Source organism: Mytilus edulis, chromosome 6 (assembly GCF_963676685.1).
Source record: "Mytilus edulis chromosome 6, xbMytEdul2.2, whole genome shotgun sequence".
Taxonomy (NCBI): domain Eukaryota; kingdom Metazoa; phylum Mollusca; class Bivalvia; order Mytilida; family Mytilidae; genus Mytilus; species Mytilus edulis.
In genome coordinates this window covers 62,532,272-62,550,851 of record NC_092349.1, presented here as the reverse complement: position 1 = coordinate 62,550,851, position 18,580 = coordinate 62,532,272, and the positions used below count along the sequence as shown (strand labels likewise).

The following is an 18,580-nucleotide window of genomic DNA, read 5'->3' as shown; positions in this document are numbered from 1 at the left end:
ATTTTTAATATCCCATGGGACAAAATAAAATCCTATGGGATTAAAATTATAAATATATATATATATAAATATAAAGTTATGTGTATGTTACAATGAATGCTGTTTGGTAGTAAAATGTTTTAAATGTATACGAGTTTTTTTATATTTTTTATATATACATATATATATAATTTTTTTTAAATTTTGTCACAAACATGTTTTTTATTTGTTTATATGACAATAAATATTATTCTTATTTTGGAATGTATAATAATAATATTTTACAGTCAAAGAATAAAGTCCTTTCACTGAAACAAAATGATGAAATTTCTAAATAAATGAAAAAATATTGTTTTGAAATCTTTGTCTTGTTTATTCTATTATGAAAAATAGAACTGAAAAAATATTTCATATTCTGACTGAATAGTTCACTCTTTTCATGAGGTAAGATTTTCTTTGTTATAGGTTCATTGCAATACTTGTATAGGCAAACAATTTGAATTATATATAACTTTGTGGTGTACATAATAGTATGCTTATAATTGCAAATTTATAATATAAACACTTTTTGTTAAAGTTTTTGCTTTCTTTATTCACAGCTTGCTATGTACAATTATTCAGTCCACTATATAAGAGTGAAGTCAATAAATAATTTCATTCACTAGAATATTCCTGCAATTCTTAGACAAAACATTTTTTCAATCTGTTCTTCAAAGATCTTCCTCTGTACATCTTTATTGAATGGAGAGATTCAAATGAGAAGACAAAGCAAGTTTATTTGGACAACAACATTCTAATATCTTGTTCATTCGTTCCATCTTTCAATTGATATTTACATTGTTGTATTTATATGATCAAGTTCTTGTGCATCAATGATCCTGATGATATGACTCCTTTTTGTTTATAGTCATCATGTTGAAATTTCCTCTTTCAAATAAATGTAGGAAAAAACATGTTCCATTTCAAATTAATAAAAAAGTCGCACTATGGAGAAAAATATCAGCTTTAAGTTTTCCGTTCAGTATTGATCTGTGAATGATGACCATGAAAATCCAGATTTCTGACCTACAAATACACAAACTCAAAAATTATCAGTGAAGAGATCAATAAAATGGCTATTTTATCATGTTTATGATTAATATGATAAACTTTCATTTAAATATTCAAGTACTAAATTACAGAAATCGCTTAAATTTTATAATAGTTTAGTTAAAGTACAGCTTATTTAAAATTATAATAAAAAATATAGGCCACCGATGAGTTAAATAAGATATTACATTTTTAATGCCAAAAAATGGCTTTTTTGCACCAAAGGGAGATAATTTGGAGCTTTTTCAATGATATATGCATTTTAAAAGTCATCTGGGGCCAAACAGAATTGATTGTTTTGAATGATTTGGTGTACCATATGATAAAGATATAAATAAATTGAGTTATGAAAAAAAAATATTAAAACATTTTTCTGAAATTGTTATACCCTAGAGCCTCCTTAAATGTCATTTGATCTCTATTGGAGAAATGTCTCATTGGAAATCAGACTGCTAAGTGTTTCTTATTTTTATATCAACCCAGCCATATTATACCTGTCTAATATCAGGTGCTTGTACATAGTTCAGTGGTTGATGTTGGTTCATACCCGTCATTTTTATTTTTCATAATTTTTTGTTTTTATAAATTAGTCTGGTATATTTGACGTTTGAATTGATGCTCTGTTTCAAATTTGGTTAGTGTTGACTTTTATAGATTACTATAACATGTATAGGGTATGGGTTTTCTCATTACTTACAGGTCATCAATGGCCTCTAATAAGTAATTACAATGCTTACATCCACTAAATTGAACTCTGATGGATAGTTTTCTCTTTCATCATACCACATCTTATTTTAATAAATATTTAATTATTATTCAAGGACAAAATTTTTTATAACAGTGGACTTACCATTTAGGCTTTGTTGACCTCTGTAAATCTTATTTTGTTGATAATTTCTTCTGTTTATAGTTTCCCCTTTATCTTTCATGTTCTTGCCCTACACATAAAAGGGTAAACATCATTTAATGACAAAAATAACTACTACATGTATTACATATTAGTAGGCAACTGAAAATTTTGTCTTATTTGTATATAACATCAACTTACTCATCATTCTTGCTGTTCAATATCATGAATATTATCATTATTCTATGAATATGAGGTCACAGTAAAATTAACCTTGGCAGGCAGACATCTTTTTTTATATGATACCTTGTAGTCATTCCATACAACAAGTAGACCTATGCTTAAAAAATCTAAGGCCAAAATTAAAAATATGTTTGTTTCCCCTCCCCCCACACGGGTCAAAAATAAGCGCCCGGGTCAAAAAATTATTTTCCACAAAAAAATCGAAATTATTTTTTTCCTGAAAATAATTTGTTTCCATTTTTGGAAAGTGTTTGAAAGCAGAAGGATTGATAATCTAAATAAATACACTCAAATTGAGCACAAACAACTGATAAGTGGCCTGGACTGGACAAGTCAAACCATTCATGTGACCATGCTATGACAATCACATCCAGTTAAAAAAAACTAGAGGCTCTCAAGAGCCTGTGTCGCTCACTGTTAATGTGTTTACTGATGTCGGCCATCTTCGTTGGTAGGCGGGGTCATTAGACACTTTTTTTTTAAATAGATACCCTAGTATTATGATTGTGGCCAAGTTTGGTTAAATTTGGCCAAGTAGTTTTAGAAATGATTTTTATACAAGTTACAAAAATGACGAAAAGTTGTTCAATATTGACTATAAAGGGCAATAACTCCTTAAGGGGTCCTCTAACAATTTTGATCATGCTGACTTATTTGTAGATCTTACTTTGCTGAACATTATTGCTGTCTACAGTTTATCTCTATCTATAATAGTATTCAAGATAATAACCAAAAACTGCAAAATTACCTTAAAATCACCAATTTTAGGGCAGCAACCCAACAACAGGTTGTCCAATTCAACTGAAAATTTGTGAGGGGATATATCTTATTCTGATGGACATTTAAATCTTGAAAGATTTGCCCTAAATGTCTTAGTTTCAAAGATATAAAGCAAAACCTGCATTTTACCACTATGTTCTAATTTTAGCCATGTCGGCCATTTTGTTTGGTAGGCTGAGTCATCGGACACATTTTTTAAACTACAAACCACAATGATAATTGTGGCCAAGTTTGGTTAAATTTGGCAAAGTGGTTTCAGAGAAGAAGATTTTTAAAAAAGTTACAAAAAATTATGAAAAGTTGTTAAAAATTGACTATAAAGGGCAATAACTCCTTAAGGGGTCGACTGACAATTTTGATCATTTTGACTTATTTGTAGGTCTTACTTTGCTGAACATTATTGCTTTTACAGTTTATCTCTATCTATAATAGTATTCAAGATAATAACCAAAAACTGCAAAATTTCCTTAAAATAACCATTTCAAAGGCAGCAACCCATCAACAGGTTGTCCGATTCGTCTGAAAATTTCAGGGCAGATAGATCTTGACCTGATCAACAATTTTACCCCATGTCAGATTTGCTCTAAATGCTTTGGTTTTTGAGTTATAAGCCAAAAACTGCATTTTACCCCTATGTTCTATTTTTAGCCATGGCGGCCATCTTGGTTGGTTTGACAGGTCACGCCACACATTTTTTAAACTAGATACCCCAAGGATGATTGTGGTCAAGTTTGGTAGAATTTGGCTAAGTAGTTTCAGAGGAGAAGATTTTTGTAAAAGTTTACAGACGACGGACGCAGGACGACAGACAACGAACGCCAAGTGATGAGAAAAGCTCACTTGACCTTTCAGGTCAGGTGAGCTAAAAAAAACCTGCCTTCCTGGTCTGTTTACAAAGGGTAGACCCGGGGAGGGGAAACAGACATTCTTTTAAATGTGGCCTGATAAAATGACAAAACCAAGAAAACTTCTCATTGACCAAAGAACAATAAAATGCGGTCATGGTTTATATATGAATCTGCCATTCAGACATGCACACCTTACAATTGTTTCATATCTACCAAATATAATCTACCTGTAACTTTAAACATATGATAAACTGACAAAACAATGCAGTGTTTCATTGACCAATGAACCATGCATGAAAATGAGGTCAAGTTCATATAAAATATGACAGACAGCTAAGTGCATCTTACAATTATTTCATTCACTAAATAAAGGGGCCTTATTGCTTACAGTATCCGGAAAATTGACCAAACCACAAAAACTAAATATTTTCAAAGTTCCTTATACCCTGCCAATTTGTTATGGTTGTGCCTGTTCCAAGTCAGGATCCGATAATTCAGTGATTGTCGTTTGTTTATGTGTAACATATCTGTTTTTCAATTTTTTTGTACATAAATTAGGTTGTAAGTTTTCAACTTTCAACTTGGCTATCATGTGTAAAATCATACAAGTGTTGGGAAAACAGGAAGTTGTCGAGTGATGAATCTGAAAATGCATCACACAGTATAGCTGACTTATTTACCCTGAAACCAAATTTCAGAAATCCTTCTATTGTAGTTCCTAAGGAAAATGGGACGAAAAATATTCATCGGACGGACTGACTGACGCAAGGATGGATGGACAGACAGGGGTAAAACAGTATACCCCCCCCCCCCCCCTTTTTTTAAAGTGGGGGCATAATTTTAATACGGGGCTATAAAAACCCATGCAAGATGTCAAAACAAAAAGAAGTAACCTAATTCTTACTTGTTAGGGGCTATTTATTTATTGTCGGTTATACATATAACAATACAACATATTAAAGGTCTGTAGAGCTTTTATCCGACATACATATATATGACAAGCACAATACATTTGTACATGAAACATAAAGCTCATCACTGAGATAGTAGTCTCAGATAGAGGGAGGCGGGGTCAACCAAACTCCCCTATTCAATCTGAATGCAGGACAGAAAGTCACAGTCAAAAAGTCACACACTGTCACAGGACAAAAAGTCACAATTTAGTTTTGAGATTATTTTTCTTTGAACAAGAAAACACTCTTTTTGTATTTTTCTTGAAGTTTTATACATGAACATGATATAGCAACTTTAAATTAAAATTTATTAAAAACAAATAAATCAGTGCATTAGGTTTGCGCACATTACCATTACATTTGCGCACAAAAATCATTACGTTTGTGTGCAGCTTTTGATTACATTTGCACGCATTTTTTAACATGTAAATATAAAAAAAAAGATATAGTATGATTGCCTTTTACAGCTGACTATGCGGTATGGGCTTTACCTCGGGCTTTGCTCATTGTTGAAGGCTGTTTGGTGACCTATGGTTGTTAATGTCTGTGTCATTTTGGTCTCTTGTGGACAGTTGTCTCATTGGCAATCATACCATACCTTCTTTATATTGGCTGATGGTTGAAGGCCGTAAAGACCTCTAGTTGTTAATGTCTGTGTCATTTTGGTCTCTTGTGGACAGTTGTCTCATTGGCAATCATACCACATCTTCTTTTTTATATTATGAACAATTTCCTAAAATTAAAAATGAATATATGTAATAAAAAGAAGATATTTCAAAATCTTTTTTCATTTATATTCAATCAATTGTCAACAAATTGTTTGTGACTTTTTGTCCTATTAACTTTGTTACTTTATGCCTGAGTTTGACATGTGTTTGACTTTTTGTCCTGTGACTTTCTGTTTTTGCAGAAGTCCAGGGAGTGTTAAAAAATCACATGTGCAAGTTGAGAGTCAACACTTACACAGGGACTACACAATACTTTTTCAGAATGTCAGCAAAAAAGAATCACTGGTGACAGGGGAGTGTCACCGATGAATTGATCCTGAATCAGATAAGATTTTCCCGGTACGTCTAAACACCGCTCAGGAGGACCTCCTGGGTGCACACATGCAGGTCATACAAAGTGCACTCATGGCAGACCCTATATAGTCGCCGTCGTATCTTGCACACATGATTGATGTATATATTCGTTATAGATCGTCATACACTTCTCATTTTAGAGTTAAATTTGCAAGCAACCTCTTAAGATTCTAAAATAATAATGCTACTAAAAATATATTATTTCCCCCAATTTTCGCAATTTTTTCGCCATATAAAATATTTAGGCGACTGTGCTTTTAGTGAATATAAACGATGACGAGGCCTCACGAATAAATATAAATATGAAATATACTGGAACATCGATTAGCATAGATCGAGCAGCAGAGTAAACTTCCACATAAATCTCGAAGTTATTTACGCCGGATAATATAGACTGTGCTCCTGAATAAAGTTGTCAAATACATTAATTTGTGTTTTTTACTTCTACAAGAAATTTGATTCAAATGCTAATTACGCACCATTTGCTGAGCAGAGAATCATTCTAAGCCAGGAACCGTCTATACTAACTGATAACAGTAAGAATAGAAAGTCTCTGTAAAAAGGCAGTCAATACTAACGGAACTGTATTAACTTAATGATACATGTACATCAAGTTCCAGCACCTCACCAAGCACCCTTGCCTTGCATACTGAGATGGCAAACTGGTGTGTGTCAGTATTTTAATATAAAACTGCGTAGGTTCATATCGTTTGATTCAACGTTTGTTTGGTTATTTTTTAAGGATCGTTGTAAAATTATATCTAAATCTTTGTTAAAATACGATTTTAAATTGTTCAATTCTTTCTATTTCATAATTTTGTCAAAGTCTACTTTTTAAAGTTTTAAATTTTACAGAAAAAATGAATATTCCAATTTGATTTGAAGAAAATCTTTTTGAACTGTCATGACATGGTGTTGCAAAGCTGATTACAGGTAACTATAACATACAGTAATTTTCCATTACGACAGTGCGTGTATTCTCGGGTGTGTATAACGTATAGTTTTCTAGAGAACATCCTGTCTACGTGTAATACAGATTGATGACATTATACAACATTTCTTTGGTTAAATGTGATAAGGTATCTGTGTCCATTCCCTATTTCAACACCACTAATTTTTCGAAGAAAAAAAATCAAAAAAAAATTATATGAAATTAAGAAGAAAAGTAGCAAATATAAACTTCAGTAATTGCGCATTGAGTAAACATAATTCCAATATTGCATGAACAAATCCGTGAGAAAACGTATATATACATGTATGAATAAAGATGTGTTTTAAAAGACCTATTGGCATTATTTCACACTATTAGAGGGGTCACGTCCAGTCATGCTTCCGTGATTCCCTATATAATCTACCATTTGTTTCCCAAGATTTAGGAGGGGGCTGGTACACACATATATATATAAATATACCTCTGCGGCGGAGCCAGCCATTTGAAAAGAAGGGGGTCTCAACCCAGGACAAAAGGGGGAGGGGGTGGTTCCAACCATATGTCCCCATTCAAATACATTGATCGTTCAAAAAAAGGGGTGGTTCCAACCCCCGAAACCCTCCCCCTGGATCCGCCACTGATACCTAGTATGCATATAATTAAGAACAGCTTTGAATATATGCATATAAAATAATGGTACGTTTAAAAACCGTTCAGGATCTCCTGGTTGCACACAGGACATTAAGTAACTTAGGACATGTATATATAATAGTAAGAGTTCAGGGTATACATTCGATAACTAACATATTTTATAATTTTGTAATTTTTGTTTTGATAAAATCAGAGACATATAATACATGTATTGAGACATATATAATACATGTGTCTCTGAAAAAATCAAACCATCTTTAAAGAAGTTATTTCAGTTTGAATCGACTGTCTTTTGCATTAGAATTCCAAAACGTTAATGTTATTTACAAATGCCAAAACCTGCAAGAAAGAAACATTTATATTCGGTGATTTTTACACTAAACGTTTTCGTAATTTGTTTTAAAAATATTAAAAAGTACATGTACATCGTTTTTTCAAGATTTGTATAGTAACTGGTTTAATTAAGTCCCCTTGATGAAATTTAAATTGCGAGACGCTAATTAATAAATTATGATCTATCTATCGGCATGCGTCGTTATTTGGGATACGTCACGGATGACCGATGGTCATATTCAATACGATATACCAATCATCATTTGAATTTGGGCAATTGATCTTTAATAATTAGGACTAATTGGTGATGGCAGAGAATAAGTCGCTGGTGATGGTTAAAAACATATAGAAGTAAACTTTGCAAAAAAAAAGGTTTCCTCGGAAAAAATTATGAAAATATATGAATATGCTAAATAATTTTTTTTTCCGAAATAATAATTAAAGACGTTTAGAAATAACAAATTTTCACAGTTGGGAAATTTTCAATTCAAGTTATTTCATTTTGAAAACGTTGAAAAATATAGATCTTATTATACGTTAAATGTGGGCCGCTTGGAGATCAACTTGTGAAACCCTGCATAATTAGGGTTTGTCTACTTTCGTCTTTTTATATTACCAAACATTCTATAATCAAGGATTTGTACAAGGCCTTGTTATAATGAATATTATCGCCAATATCACCATAATTAAATAAAGAACAGATACAATATTCGCCTAAAGAGTTTGCCATCTAACAATTCAAAATGAAATGTTGAGTCGAAACTGAGGTACCAAATCTATAAAAAGAATCACTATTTTAGTCGAAATTAAACTGTATATAATATTCTTTTTTTCAAAACTCCTGAAATAATTTAACATTAACTATAGAGAGCTTACATATGCAAATCTGTTTAAAAGTATGTGAGCGTAAATAAAATTTGTTTATTACCCCCCCCTTTTTTTCCTTCTATAAAATTTAATTGTAAACGATTTTCGTTCTTAATTTGTGTTTGCTCATTAACTGGGGTTCATGCTGTCAAAAAAAAAAATGTCTCCTTGTGTAAAAGTTATTGATAAGAAAAAATTGAAGCTTCCAGAAGAATAACGGTACGTCTAAACACCGCTTGAAGGACCTCCTGATTGCACTCATGACATACGAAGTGCACTCAGGACCCTTTATAGTCATCGCACACAGGATGGATGCATATATTCTTTATACGCTTCTTATTTTAGACTTAAATTTGGTAGAATTTGTAATTCTTAGAAAATAATAAGGGCACGTGTCACTGATTACACAACTACTGAGCCATGAATTATCCAATCAACAAAATTAATTGGATTATCTTTATTGTTGTTTTATACATTGTGACCATGCGGGAAGTAATATTGTGACGTCTAGAATGAATATCACGATGTTTTAAGATTTTCGTCTTTTATTAAAATTTCGTTCCATAAATTTTTAAGTTTTATTCTTAATTTTATTATCATGTCCTGGACCAGTAATTAATTCTTTGCACGAGTTTGAAAAGGGAAATAATTATAAATGTTCATACTTTAAAAGAATTTATATTAATTAAAGTTTTGTATATGGAATCCGTTCTAAACGGTAAAAGCCGTACTTTTCAAACAATCAAACTCATATACATGTAGTTAGATGTTATTTCTCATTTTTATCGAACTTGTCCAGGAATTTTATTTTTGAGTTATACGAATATTTTAAGAAATCCGTTTTTATTAAGTTTTTTTTTTCTAATTAAAGTCGTTTTGTCCAGTTTCACAAGCCTGAAACGAATTTCAATGCGAAAATAAATTCTGAAAATGAACTTGTCTCCGTTTTCGTCTCCGTTTTTTGAAAATTATGATATTTTGGGTATAATTATTTCTAAAAAATATGTAAATTAGATTGTAGTATCGAGAAATTTTAAAAAAGAAGATGTGGTATGATTGCTAATAAGACAACTATCCACAAAAGACCAAAATGACACAAACATTAACAAAGAAAGACTATTTCGAAGACAGTTTATTGACACGAAATCCGTTCAAACCACGACTAAGTCTTCGTGCACAGATTTCCGTTAAGGTTAAACTGAATATTGTACATAATTGTCTTCTCTTGTATAATGGTTTGTTGAGAATAAAGATATACAAATGTAATAAAATTTGATATTCAGTCAACATTGTGTTTGTTTAAAAACTTGATTTAGAGAGAGAGATAGAGAAAAGAATCACACTGAAAAACAAAAATCGAACTTGTTACAGAAAAAAAACGCAACTATAAAATAATTTTCTTTATTCGTGAACTGCAAAACACAACAAATTAATTTACCCGTCATCATGAAAAATAAACTGAAAAAGCACATCGAATGAGATATATGTTTTATTTTTTCTATATGCAAATTCATGTTAAAGGTAAAACTGAACTAAACAATACAATTCCTAAAAAACAATAAAGATAATCCAATCAATTTTGTTGATTGGATAATTTATGGCTCAGTAGTTGTGTAATCAGTGACACGTGCCCTCATTATTTTATAAGAATTAACATATCTATCTAAGTTCGATTCAGGCGCGGATCCAGAGGGGGGAGGGGGGTTCCGGGGGGGGGGGGGGTTGGAACCCCCCTTTTTTTAGGCCGATCAATGCATTTGAATGGGGACATGTAGTTGAACCCCCCCTTTTTTTTGCCCTGGGTTAGGACCCCCCCTTTTTAAAATGGCTGGATCCGCCCCTGCGATTTCAACTTCTACCAAAATTTAACTCTAAAATAAGAAGCGTATAACGAATATAAACATCCATCATGTGTGCAGATATGATTACGGTAATGGGTCCTGAGTGCACTTTGTATGTCCTGAGTGCACTTTGTATGTCCTGAGTGCACTTTGTATGTCCTGAGTGCACTCAGGAGGTCCTGAGTGCACTCAGGAGGTCCTGAGCGGTTGTTTAGACGTACCCGAAGAATAAATCATTTCCTGAACCTAAAATACATATATCTGTAATTAAAGAAAATTCGCCTAAAACATTCTCTCATATATTTAAACAATCAATTGTAAAATAAATAATTCAACGTCGGACTTTCTGTCTGTTTACTAATACTTTTCTTGTTCAGTTTAGTTTATACCCATAATAGATGAACGGAAATAAGTACTTTTTTTAGGAAAATTTACAATTAGATGAACGGAATTAAGTACTTTTTAGGAAAATTTACAACTCAAATTTTCAAAAACAAAATTCTACACTTTTTACCTAGCTGGATGTTTTTCTCTGTCTCGAAGCCGCAACCTTTGACCCCGTATCAAACGTAGCGACCAACACCTCACATGACGTATTCTCGATGTTGAGGTATTGACAATATACAATCACATTTATCAATCACATTTATCAATATACAGCAAGTAAGTAATTTGGTGTTGAATGCCAGTAGATCAGAATTTGTTAATTGAACTTTACCTGTTTAAGGGGCACTAGCTGCCAAATTCATGTTCTTCATCGATTTTAATAAAATTCACATAACGTGTATATAGTGTTGAATTGTTTATTAAAATGTTGCGCACAATCTTGGCTGATATGCATAGAACCATTATATTTCATGACACTGCATGAAAAAGAAATTGACTTATCGCATAATACCAGAACCAGAGACATATATATTGTATCTAATATCTCTGCCAGAACTAAAAAATAAACTACAGTAAGTCCACATACACATAAGAGGGTATGGATGTGAATTAACAGAATAGAGAACAAAGGACAAAGAAAAAAAGGAATAAAGAATAGTGAAAGAAAGAGAATAATGGAAAAAAGTGTAAGTTATTAAAAATATAACTAAAACAAGAATGTGTTCCCAGTACACGGATGCCCCACTCGCACTATCATTTTCTATGTTCAGTGGACCGTGAAATTGGGGTAAGAACTCTAATTTGACATTAAAATTAGAAAGATCATACCATAAGGAACATATATACTAAGTTTCAGGTTGATTGGACTTCAACTTCATCAAAAACTACCTCGACCAAAAACTTTAACCTGAAACAGGACGAACGAACGGACGAACGAACGGAGGCACAGACCAGAAAACATAATGCCCCTTTGCTATCGTAGGTGGGGCATAAAAAGAAGACAGAAAAAAAGACACCCCTCCGAGACGAGCCTTACATGCACTGTTATTACCCAAGGTTAATTTTACGGCGGCTCATTTTATTTTGGCTTAGAAATAAACATAATTGACAAGTTTCCTTCCCCTGCATTCTCGATCCCACATGTAAATAGCACGGTGATTTCAAAAAGACATTGATACATCATTACAGCACTTGCCGTCAGTATTTGAATATATTGATTAAGAAGGTATAGAAGATTAATGCACGCACACTATTATCCACCACTGGCCTAAATAGTTAGTCCGCAAACAACGAGGGTCATAAAAACCCAGCACTTTGAACACAGCCACCGGCATCTGAAGGTTACAATACACCATTAAATTTTATGGGCGCAGCCATTTTATGAGCATAACATGGTATTCAGAATTAAGAGTATGGCTAATCCTGATTGGTCGATATGTTCGCCCGTAATTTTTTATTTTTAGAGACTTCGTGCACTCTGCTTTATACAAAAGGCAAAATAAAAATTATTCCGTAGCCCTAAAGGCACTGAGATGACTTTTCAACGCCAGGACAAGACACGTATTTTTAAGGGCAAAATTGATAGGCATGGGCGATAAGTACAAAATACGCTAAGAAAAGCAACGCGAACCTATATTTTTGGGACCAAAAAATACTGTCCTAATAACTTTTCTTTGATTCTAGCAAGGTTTCGTTAAAAAAATCAACTTTCTAAAGTCTGTATCTCGAAAAAGGCTACCATTGTCGCCTATGGGGAAATTAATTGTTTATTTCAATCTGAAAGCTTCCCACTATCCATTTCTACCCATAGAAAACTTTTGCCTTTCATTTATCAAAAATGAAATATGTTGATATTAATGGTATATAAGAATTATTGGGGAATTCAAACCATTCCTATTGTAAGTGATAAAACTAAATTTATATCAGGGTGATTGAAATGAGGAAAAAAAAGGGGGAATCAGGAGTTCAGGGCCCCCTGTGTGGGAAAATAATTGGTTGATTATATATGGAATCACTGAGTCATGGCAGGAGCAGGCCCCTCTTAGGCAGTCGGTGGGCCCCACTTATGAAAAATTCTGGATCCACCACTGTGGTCATGGTGGTCTTCAGTTGTATTATCTTTTAAAAAAAAATTACACCTGTATAGTGTATATTCTTTAGTGTAAATCAAGGGAAAATACTGTGAACTATCTGTGCATTGGGGCTTATTAAAAGGTATTTCGGGGGGAAGAAAGAAGGGAGGGTGAGTCCATGGGAGGTAATCCCCACCCCTTTCAATTTGAGAATATGCTATTATCTTGTAAACGGTCCAGATCCCCATCCCTAAACCATATATATTCTTGAATGGGACGATAAAACAAATCAAATGAAATTAAAAGGAGGTCTTTGGGGGTTACCCCACTCTGTTCAATTTGAGAATGTGCTATTATCTTGTGAACGATCCAGATCCCCACCCCTAAACCATATATATTCTTGTCGGGGACAATAAAATTAATAATGAAATAAAATAAAAGTGAAGTCCCACCCCCTCTAGTTTGAAAACTTGTAAACGGTCAAGATCCCCACCCCTAAACCATATTTATATATTCTTGTATAGAACAATAAAACAAATCAAAGGAAATATAGGGAGAGTCCATGGGGTTCACCCCCACCCCCACATGTTTGAGAAACTTTTAAATGGTTGAGATCCCCTGTCATCCAGTGGTTAGGTGAAAAAATTTCAGGATTCCTGATCCCCACCGTCAAACCATATATATTCTTGTATGAGACAACAAAACAAATCAAATGAATATAGGATCATCCCCTTTGTCTTGGGTTGGGAACCCCCCTTTTTAAAATGGCTGGATCCGCCCCGGCATACCATCTAGCTAGCTATAAAGGCTTTAAAAATATGAAATCAAACAAGGAAATTAACAGTGTAGGCAACTGTTTTGAATTTAAAAAAAAGTCTTTTACAGATATATAACAATGTTAAATTTTTTGTGCATTTATTTTTGCTTATCGTATTTTCAATAATAGACAAAATTGCATGATTGAATATTGTAATTTAAGAAAAATCAGCATACATGATATAAAATGGGAAGTGGAAACTGGGAATTTGACAAAGAGACAACAACCCAATCAAAGAGCAGACAACGGCCGAAGGTCACCTATGGGTCTTCAATGCAGTGAGAAAAATTCGGCACTGGTCTTCAGCTCATAAATATGTATCAGAAATGAAAACGAGATACAGCTTTCAGTTGTATTAATAAAAACCTCACAATAAGTTCTGAATATCAGAATATACAGTATTGCAAGATTCTCTCAAAATATACACATAGAGCTGAAAAACTGTCAGTGACTGTAAAATTAATCATGCTTACATTAAAGTCCATGGAGTCCATCTTAATATGCATACTCTCGTAAAAAGGAATATAAGTATGCAATAGACATCAAGTTTTCAAAAATAAGAGTATCTATGCCATTAATTTACGACAAGATCTTAATCAAGTAATAATTTCGGTTTGTTTAAATATTTCGGAGGTTAGTATGACCTCCTCTTTGGTGATGATGTTTTCGTTTTAAAGTTGGGAAAATTGTTTGTACATGTACCAACAAAAATAAAAACACAAATTCAATCTAGAATTATGTTTTTATCATTTTTTTATGTTTAGGTTGTCAGCAAGATGAAAAGGACAAGTATATGCAGTTCAAAATTCAAAATGTGGATAAGTTGAGGTTCTAGGTCTTACCTTTGCAGATTTTCATATTTTGCATGAATGAATTCAAAGGTTATATGATGGACAGCAGAGAAAGAAAAAAACAGCTTTTCAATTATCCTGCTCCTGGATAAATGTAAAACATCTTGTTTTTCGGTAAGTTTTATGCTCTGTTTTGATAGTGTTAGTGCATTCATCTTTCCAGTCTTTCCTCTAAATTGTAAGTTTTTGGTGAGTGTTCACCATGAATTTCAGTAAGTAACTTGTGGATTTACATGTATATACTCAAAATTTAGTACTAATATTAATGGGATTTTAGCATGACATCCTGCCAAATGCTTGTTAATCATGTTTATGTTCCAGAACAAACAAGTATTTGGACTGTACGCATACAGTCTGCCCAATTTTAAGAAGTTGGTCAAGTTTATTACAAACAAATGTACAGTACAGATCAACATAACTGAAATCTTTAATAGATTAATACAAAAAGTTTAATTGCAGTTAAAATAAAAACACAGGTTTGGTTGAGCTGGTACCAGACAGTACAAGTATACTTAAATGGTCTGACTGTACACATATGGTGGGACTGTAAGTTCTGGACCATAAAAGTAAGATCCGAATACTGATATGGTCTGGAACATTTATACATGTCTTAAAATTAATATCAAACACATTGGTGTTTTTGAACTTGGTAATAAGTTATGTGATAGAACTATAATGTGTTGGGATATCAAAATCAAAAATATCCCATTTTTACTTTTAATAAAGAAGAAGATTATTGATGTATGTTTAAATGTATATTTAAATGAGACAGCAAGCCAACAACACAAAAAAAAAAGGATAAAACATACATATTTTGTTTGTATCAATGTTATAATTTCCAATATGTTCAAGGTATTTTTTCATTGAAATAAAACACAAATTGAAATCTGTCTGAACTTCAAAAGCTTAAAGAAATATTGTTTCTGTTGTCTGCATTTTGTATAATATATTGCAAATTCTTGTGAATAATGGAATGTTATTATAGTTGTCTAAAGTTTTAACTTTTAACATTGATCTTTATACTGTAAAATTCATAAATTATTGCGTGCATTTATTATTGCGATTCTGTCATTTTAGACTTAAATGCGATTTTAAATTTTACGATTTTGAAAAATCCTGTTTAATCCATATAAAATATTTCATAATACGAGTTTAAATTATTGCGTTTACAACTCCGTTGCATTTTTCGCAATAAAAAAAAACTTGCATTAATTCCGAATTTACAGTATATATATATATTATGTATATAACTTGGGAAAATACCCAAATTTTATAAAGAAGAATAAATTAATTGATTGTTACATGGTATTAGAATAGGAAGATGTGGTATATTGCTAATTTGACAACCCTCCATCAGAGACCAAAGGATGTAGGCCGTTAGCAACTATAAATGACACTGGACAACCTTTAACAATCAGTAAAATCCATACCGCATAGCTATTTTTATTGAAAATCATATTATTGCTACATGTATGAAAACAATTTTGTATAATCCATTACTTTAGATTTTATTGGTTCTTTTTCAGAAGGATTGAAATTCACCACCTAAAATAAATGGAGAAAACATAGAAACAAGACCAGAATAAATTCAAAGAAAAAAGTTGGATCAGTTATTATTGTCATCACTCAGTCAATGATTTGAAGTTGTTTTAAATTCAAAAAAATATTGAAACCACAATAATATCAAAGTTCTGTGCTGAATGTCCAAAAAGTGGACTATACCATCAAACAATGCTGGATGATAAGAAACTATTAATGTTTTGTGTTGAGGGATATTGTGAAAAAAATAGATTTACTTTAGAGCTACTAGTATGTTAAGCCTAACAATAGAGTTTTTATTGATTTCAAATGGCAAATAATTGTGTTTCAAGAAAGTATTCTATAATTCATGAATAAACATATATTGATACTTACATTATCTGCTTTGTTGTTTAAAAGTTTAGTTTTGAACAGTTAAAGAACAATATGCTAAATTAACATTTCCCAAGAAAAAAAGATATTCAATTAAAAAGATTCATCTTATAATAATTTACTACCAAATAGAATACATTGTAACATACACATTACTGTTTATTTATATCTATATATTTACAATTAGAATCCCATAGGATTTTAATTTGTCCCATGGGATATTAAAAATCCCATGGGATAATAAAAATCCCATGGGATTTTTTTTGTCCCATGGGACAACAAATATCCCATGGGACTACAATAATCCCATGGGACAAAAAAAAATCCCATGGGATTTAACCAAAATCCCATGGGATAATGGTAAATCCCATGGGATTTTGCCCTGTCCCATGGGATATTGAAAATCCCATGTTTTTATAATTCAAATTGCAAAATAAATATGAAAGTAACTGTAGAAAACCAATGAAATTATTGAATCCCATGTAATTCTGCACATTTTGGTTATATACATGATATTGTAGCTCTTGTTTGAGGCGGCGGCGGATTTGCAAATGAGTGTTTTGCAAATTAAAAGTGTCCAGTGTTAAACATTGTCTCAATTTATCATTTTTGGAATCAACATACTATTGGTACTAGTGGGGTTCGTGTAACACTTATCAATTCAAAGTTTTCAAGTACATTACACTAATAAACTGACTATATGATAGATTTATCAAATATACTCATTGATAATGTACTATCATAGTACAATTGCTTTTGTTTTTGTTTGTTGTTTTTTTATAAATAAAGGAAATAATATTTTTTTCTAGAAAGCATTGATATATATATATAGTTAAACCTTATTGTTTAATAGTTGTATCTTGTTATTTTTAAAATCCGTAGTTATAATTTATTTTGCATATTGAGTACATTGGAAAAAGACATGTACCTCATCTTTGTCATGTCCTTTATACTAATTGGTGCATTTTTTATTTTTTTTTGTATATTTTAGCAAGAGGTAAATTCCTTTCCATTTTCATATGCATCTGTAAAGGAGAACACGACGCTCTGCTGACTTGGCCTTTCACTCATCGGGTATCCTTTTCCCTTATCGACCAGTGCCAGGATCCGAAGTCTCGTCGCAATGTTACATATACGATAAAGCCAAATATTATCAAAGATAATAAGGCTTTCCTTGGACGTCCTGTAGGGGAGAGGAACGCAAGTTTCGGAGCTCAAAAATTTGTAGAGCTGGAAATCTTAAAAACAATGGATTACATAAGAGATGACAGTGTATTTATTAAATGTGAAATAGGCAGTGAAGATATGACAAAATTGTAAAGGATGACAGTGAATATAACAATATTAGGGACTATCGGTTTAGTTTACAATTTTATATGTGATTTTGATTTTGCATGTAGTATAATGGATTTCTTTAAAAAAAAAAATGTCCGAATAAAAAAGTACTATATAGCAAACAAGTAGTCATTTTATCAGTGCTCGTTGTTTTCAACTTTTGAGTTGGTACTATAGCATTGTCTTTCTAAAACTGTGTTTTTTAAAGATTGCCATTGCCTTACCATGATCCATCTCAACTTCAGCTTTAGTTTGTGCATGTCGTTGAGCATATAAAATCTACTCTGATGTTATACAATCATTGATATTGGCATGCATTTATATCAGCATGTTTATAAGAACTTTGAGTTTGCATTCTATATCTTCTGGCATCTTTTTATAGTCCTTATTGTTTAACTTGTACTTGTCCTTTTTTATTTTTCACACAGGATCATCACTAGTACTGATTTTGTTGTTCGTTCTTTCATGCATGCACTATTTTACACATACATCGAGATTAAAGGGGAATATAATAATTATTTTTTTACCGTTCGCTGAAATGATGGTTCTCGCAGACTTCATTTTGAATTTTGGGCAAAAGCTGAAATCTGTCAATGCATCTGTAAGCAAGCGAATTTTGGGCAAACGTTGAAATCTGTCAATGCATCTGTAAGCTAGCAGGCAATATTTGTCAACACGATAAATTAATTAAACAGCTTCTTTGTGTATTATCCTACCATCTTATTCACATAATGGATTCATTAAAAGGGATAAAATCCACGAA

General features: G+C 32.1%; 1 protein-coding gene and 2 long non-coding RNA genes across 6 annotated transcripts in view; 2 read left to right on the top strand and 1 right to left on the bottom strand.

Moving 5' to 3' along the window:
* The window catches only part of LOC139528067 (TNF receptor-associated factor 4-like), a 37,633-nt gene extending 19,694 nt beyond the window's left edge, over positions 1 to 17,939 (top strand). For all 4 annotated transcript variants that reach the window (XM_071323872.1, XM_071323869.1, XM_071323871.1 and 1 more), the window contains one exon: positions 17,474 to 17,939. In XM_071323872.1, the coding sequence (XP_071179973.1) occupies positions 17,474 to 17,802 (329 nt within the window). In that variant the 3' untranslated portion in view covers positions 17,803 to 17,939. The remainder of the gene's footprint in view (positions 1 to 17,473) is intronic.
* On the bottom strand, positions 329 to 4,490 carry LOC139528066 (uncharacterized). Its single transcript, XR_011665516.1, has 2 exons — positions 1,919 to 4,490; positions 329 to 1,044 (listed from the first exon to the last, which is right to left on the bottom strand). It is a non-coding gene; the product is annotated as an uncharacterized lncRNA (long non-coding RNA).
* On the top strand, positions 13,798 to 16,486 carry LOC139528065 (uncharacterized). Its single transcript, XR_011665515.1, has 2 exons — positions 13,798 to 14,685; positions 16,098 to 16,486. It is a non-coding gene; the product is annotated as an uncharacterized lncRNA (long non-coding RNA).
* Positions 17,940 to 18,580: the final 641 nt, after the last annotated feature.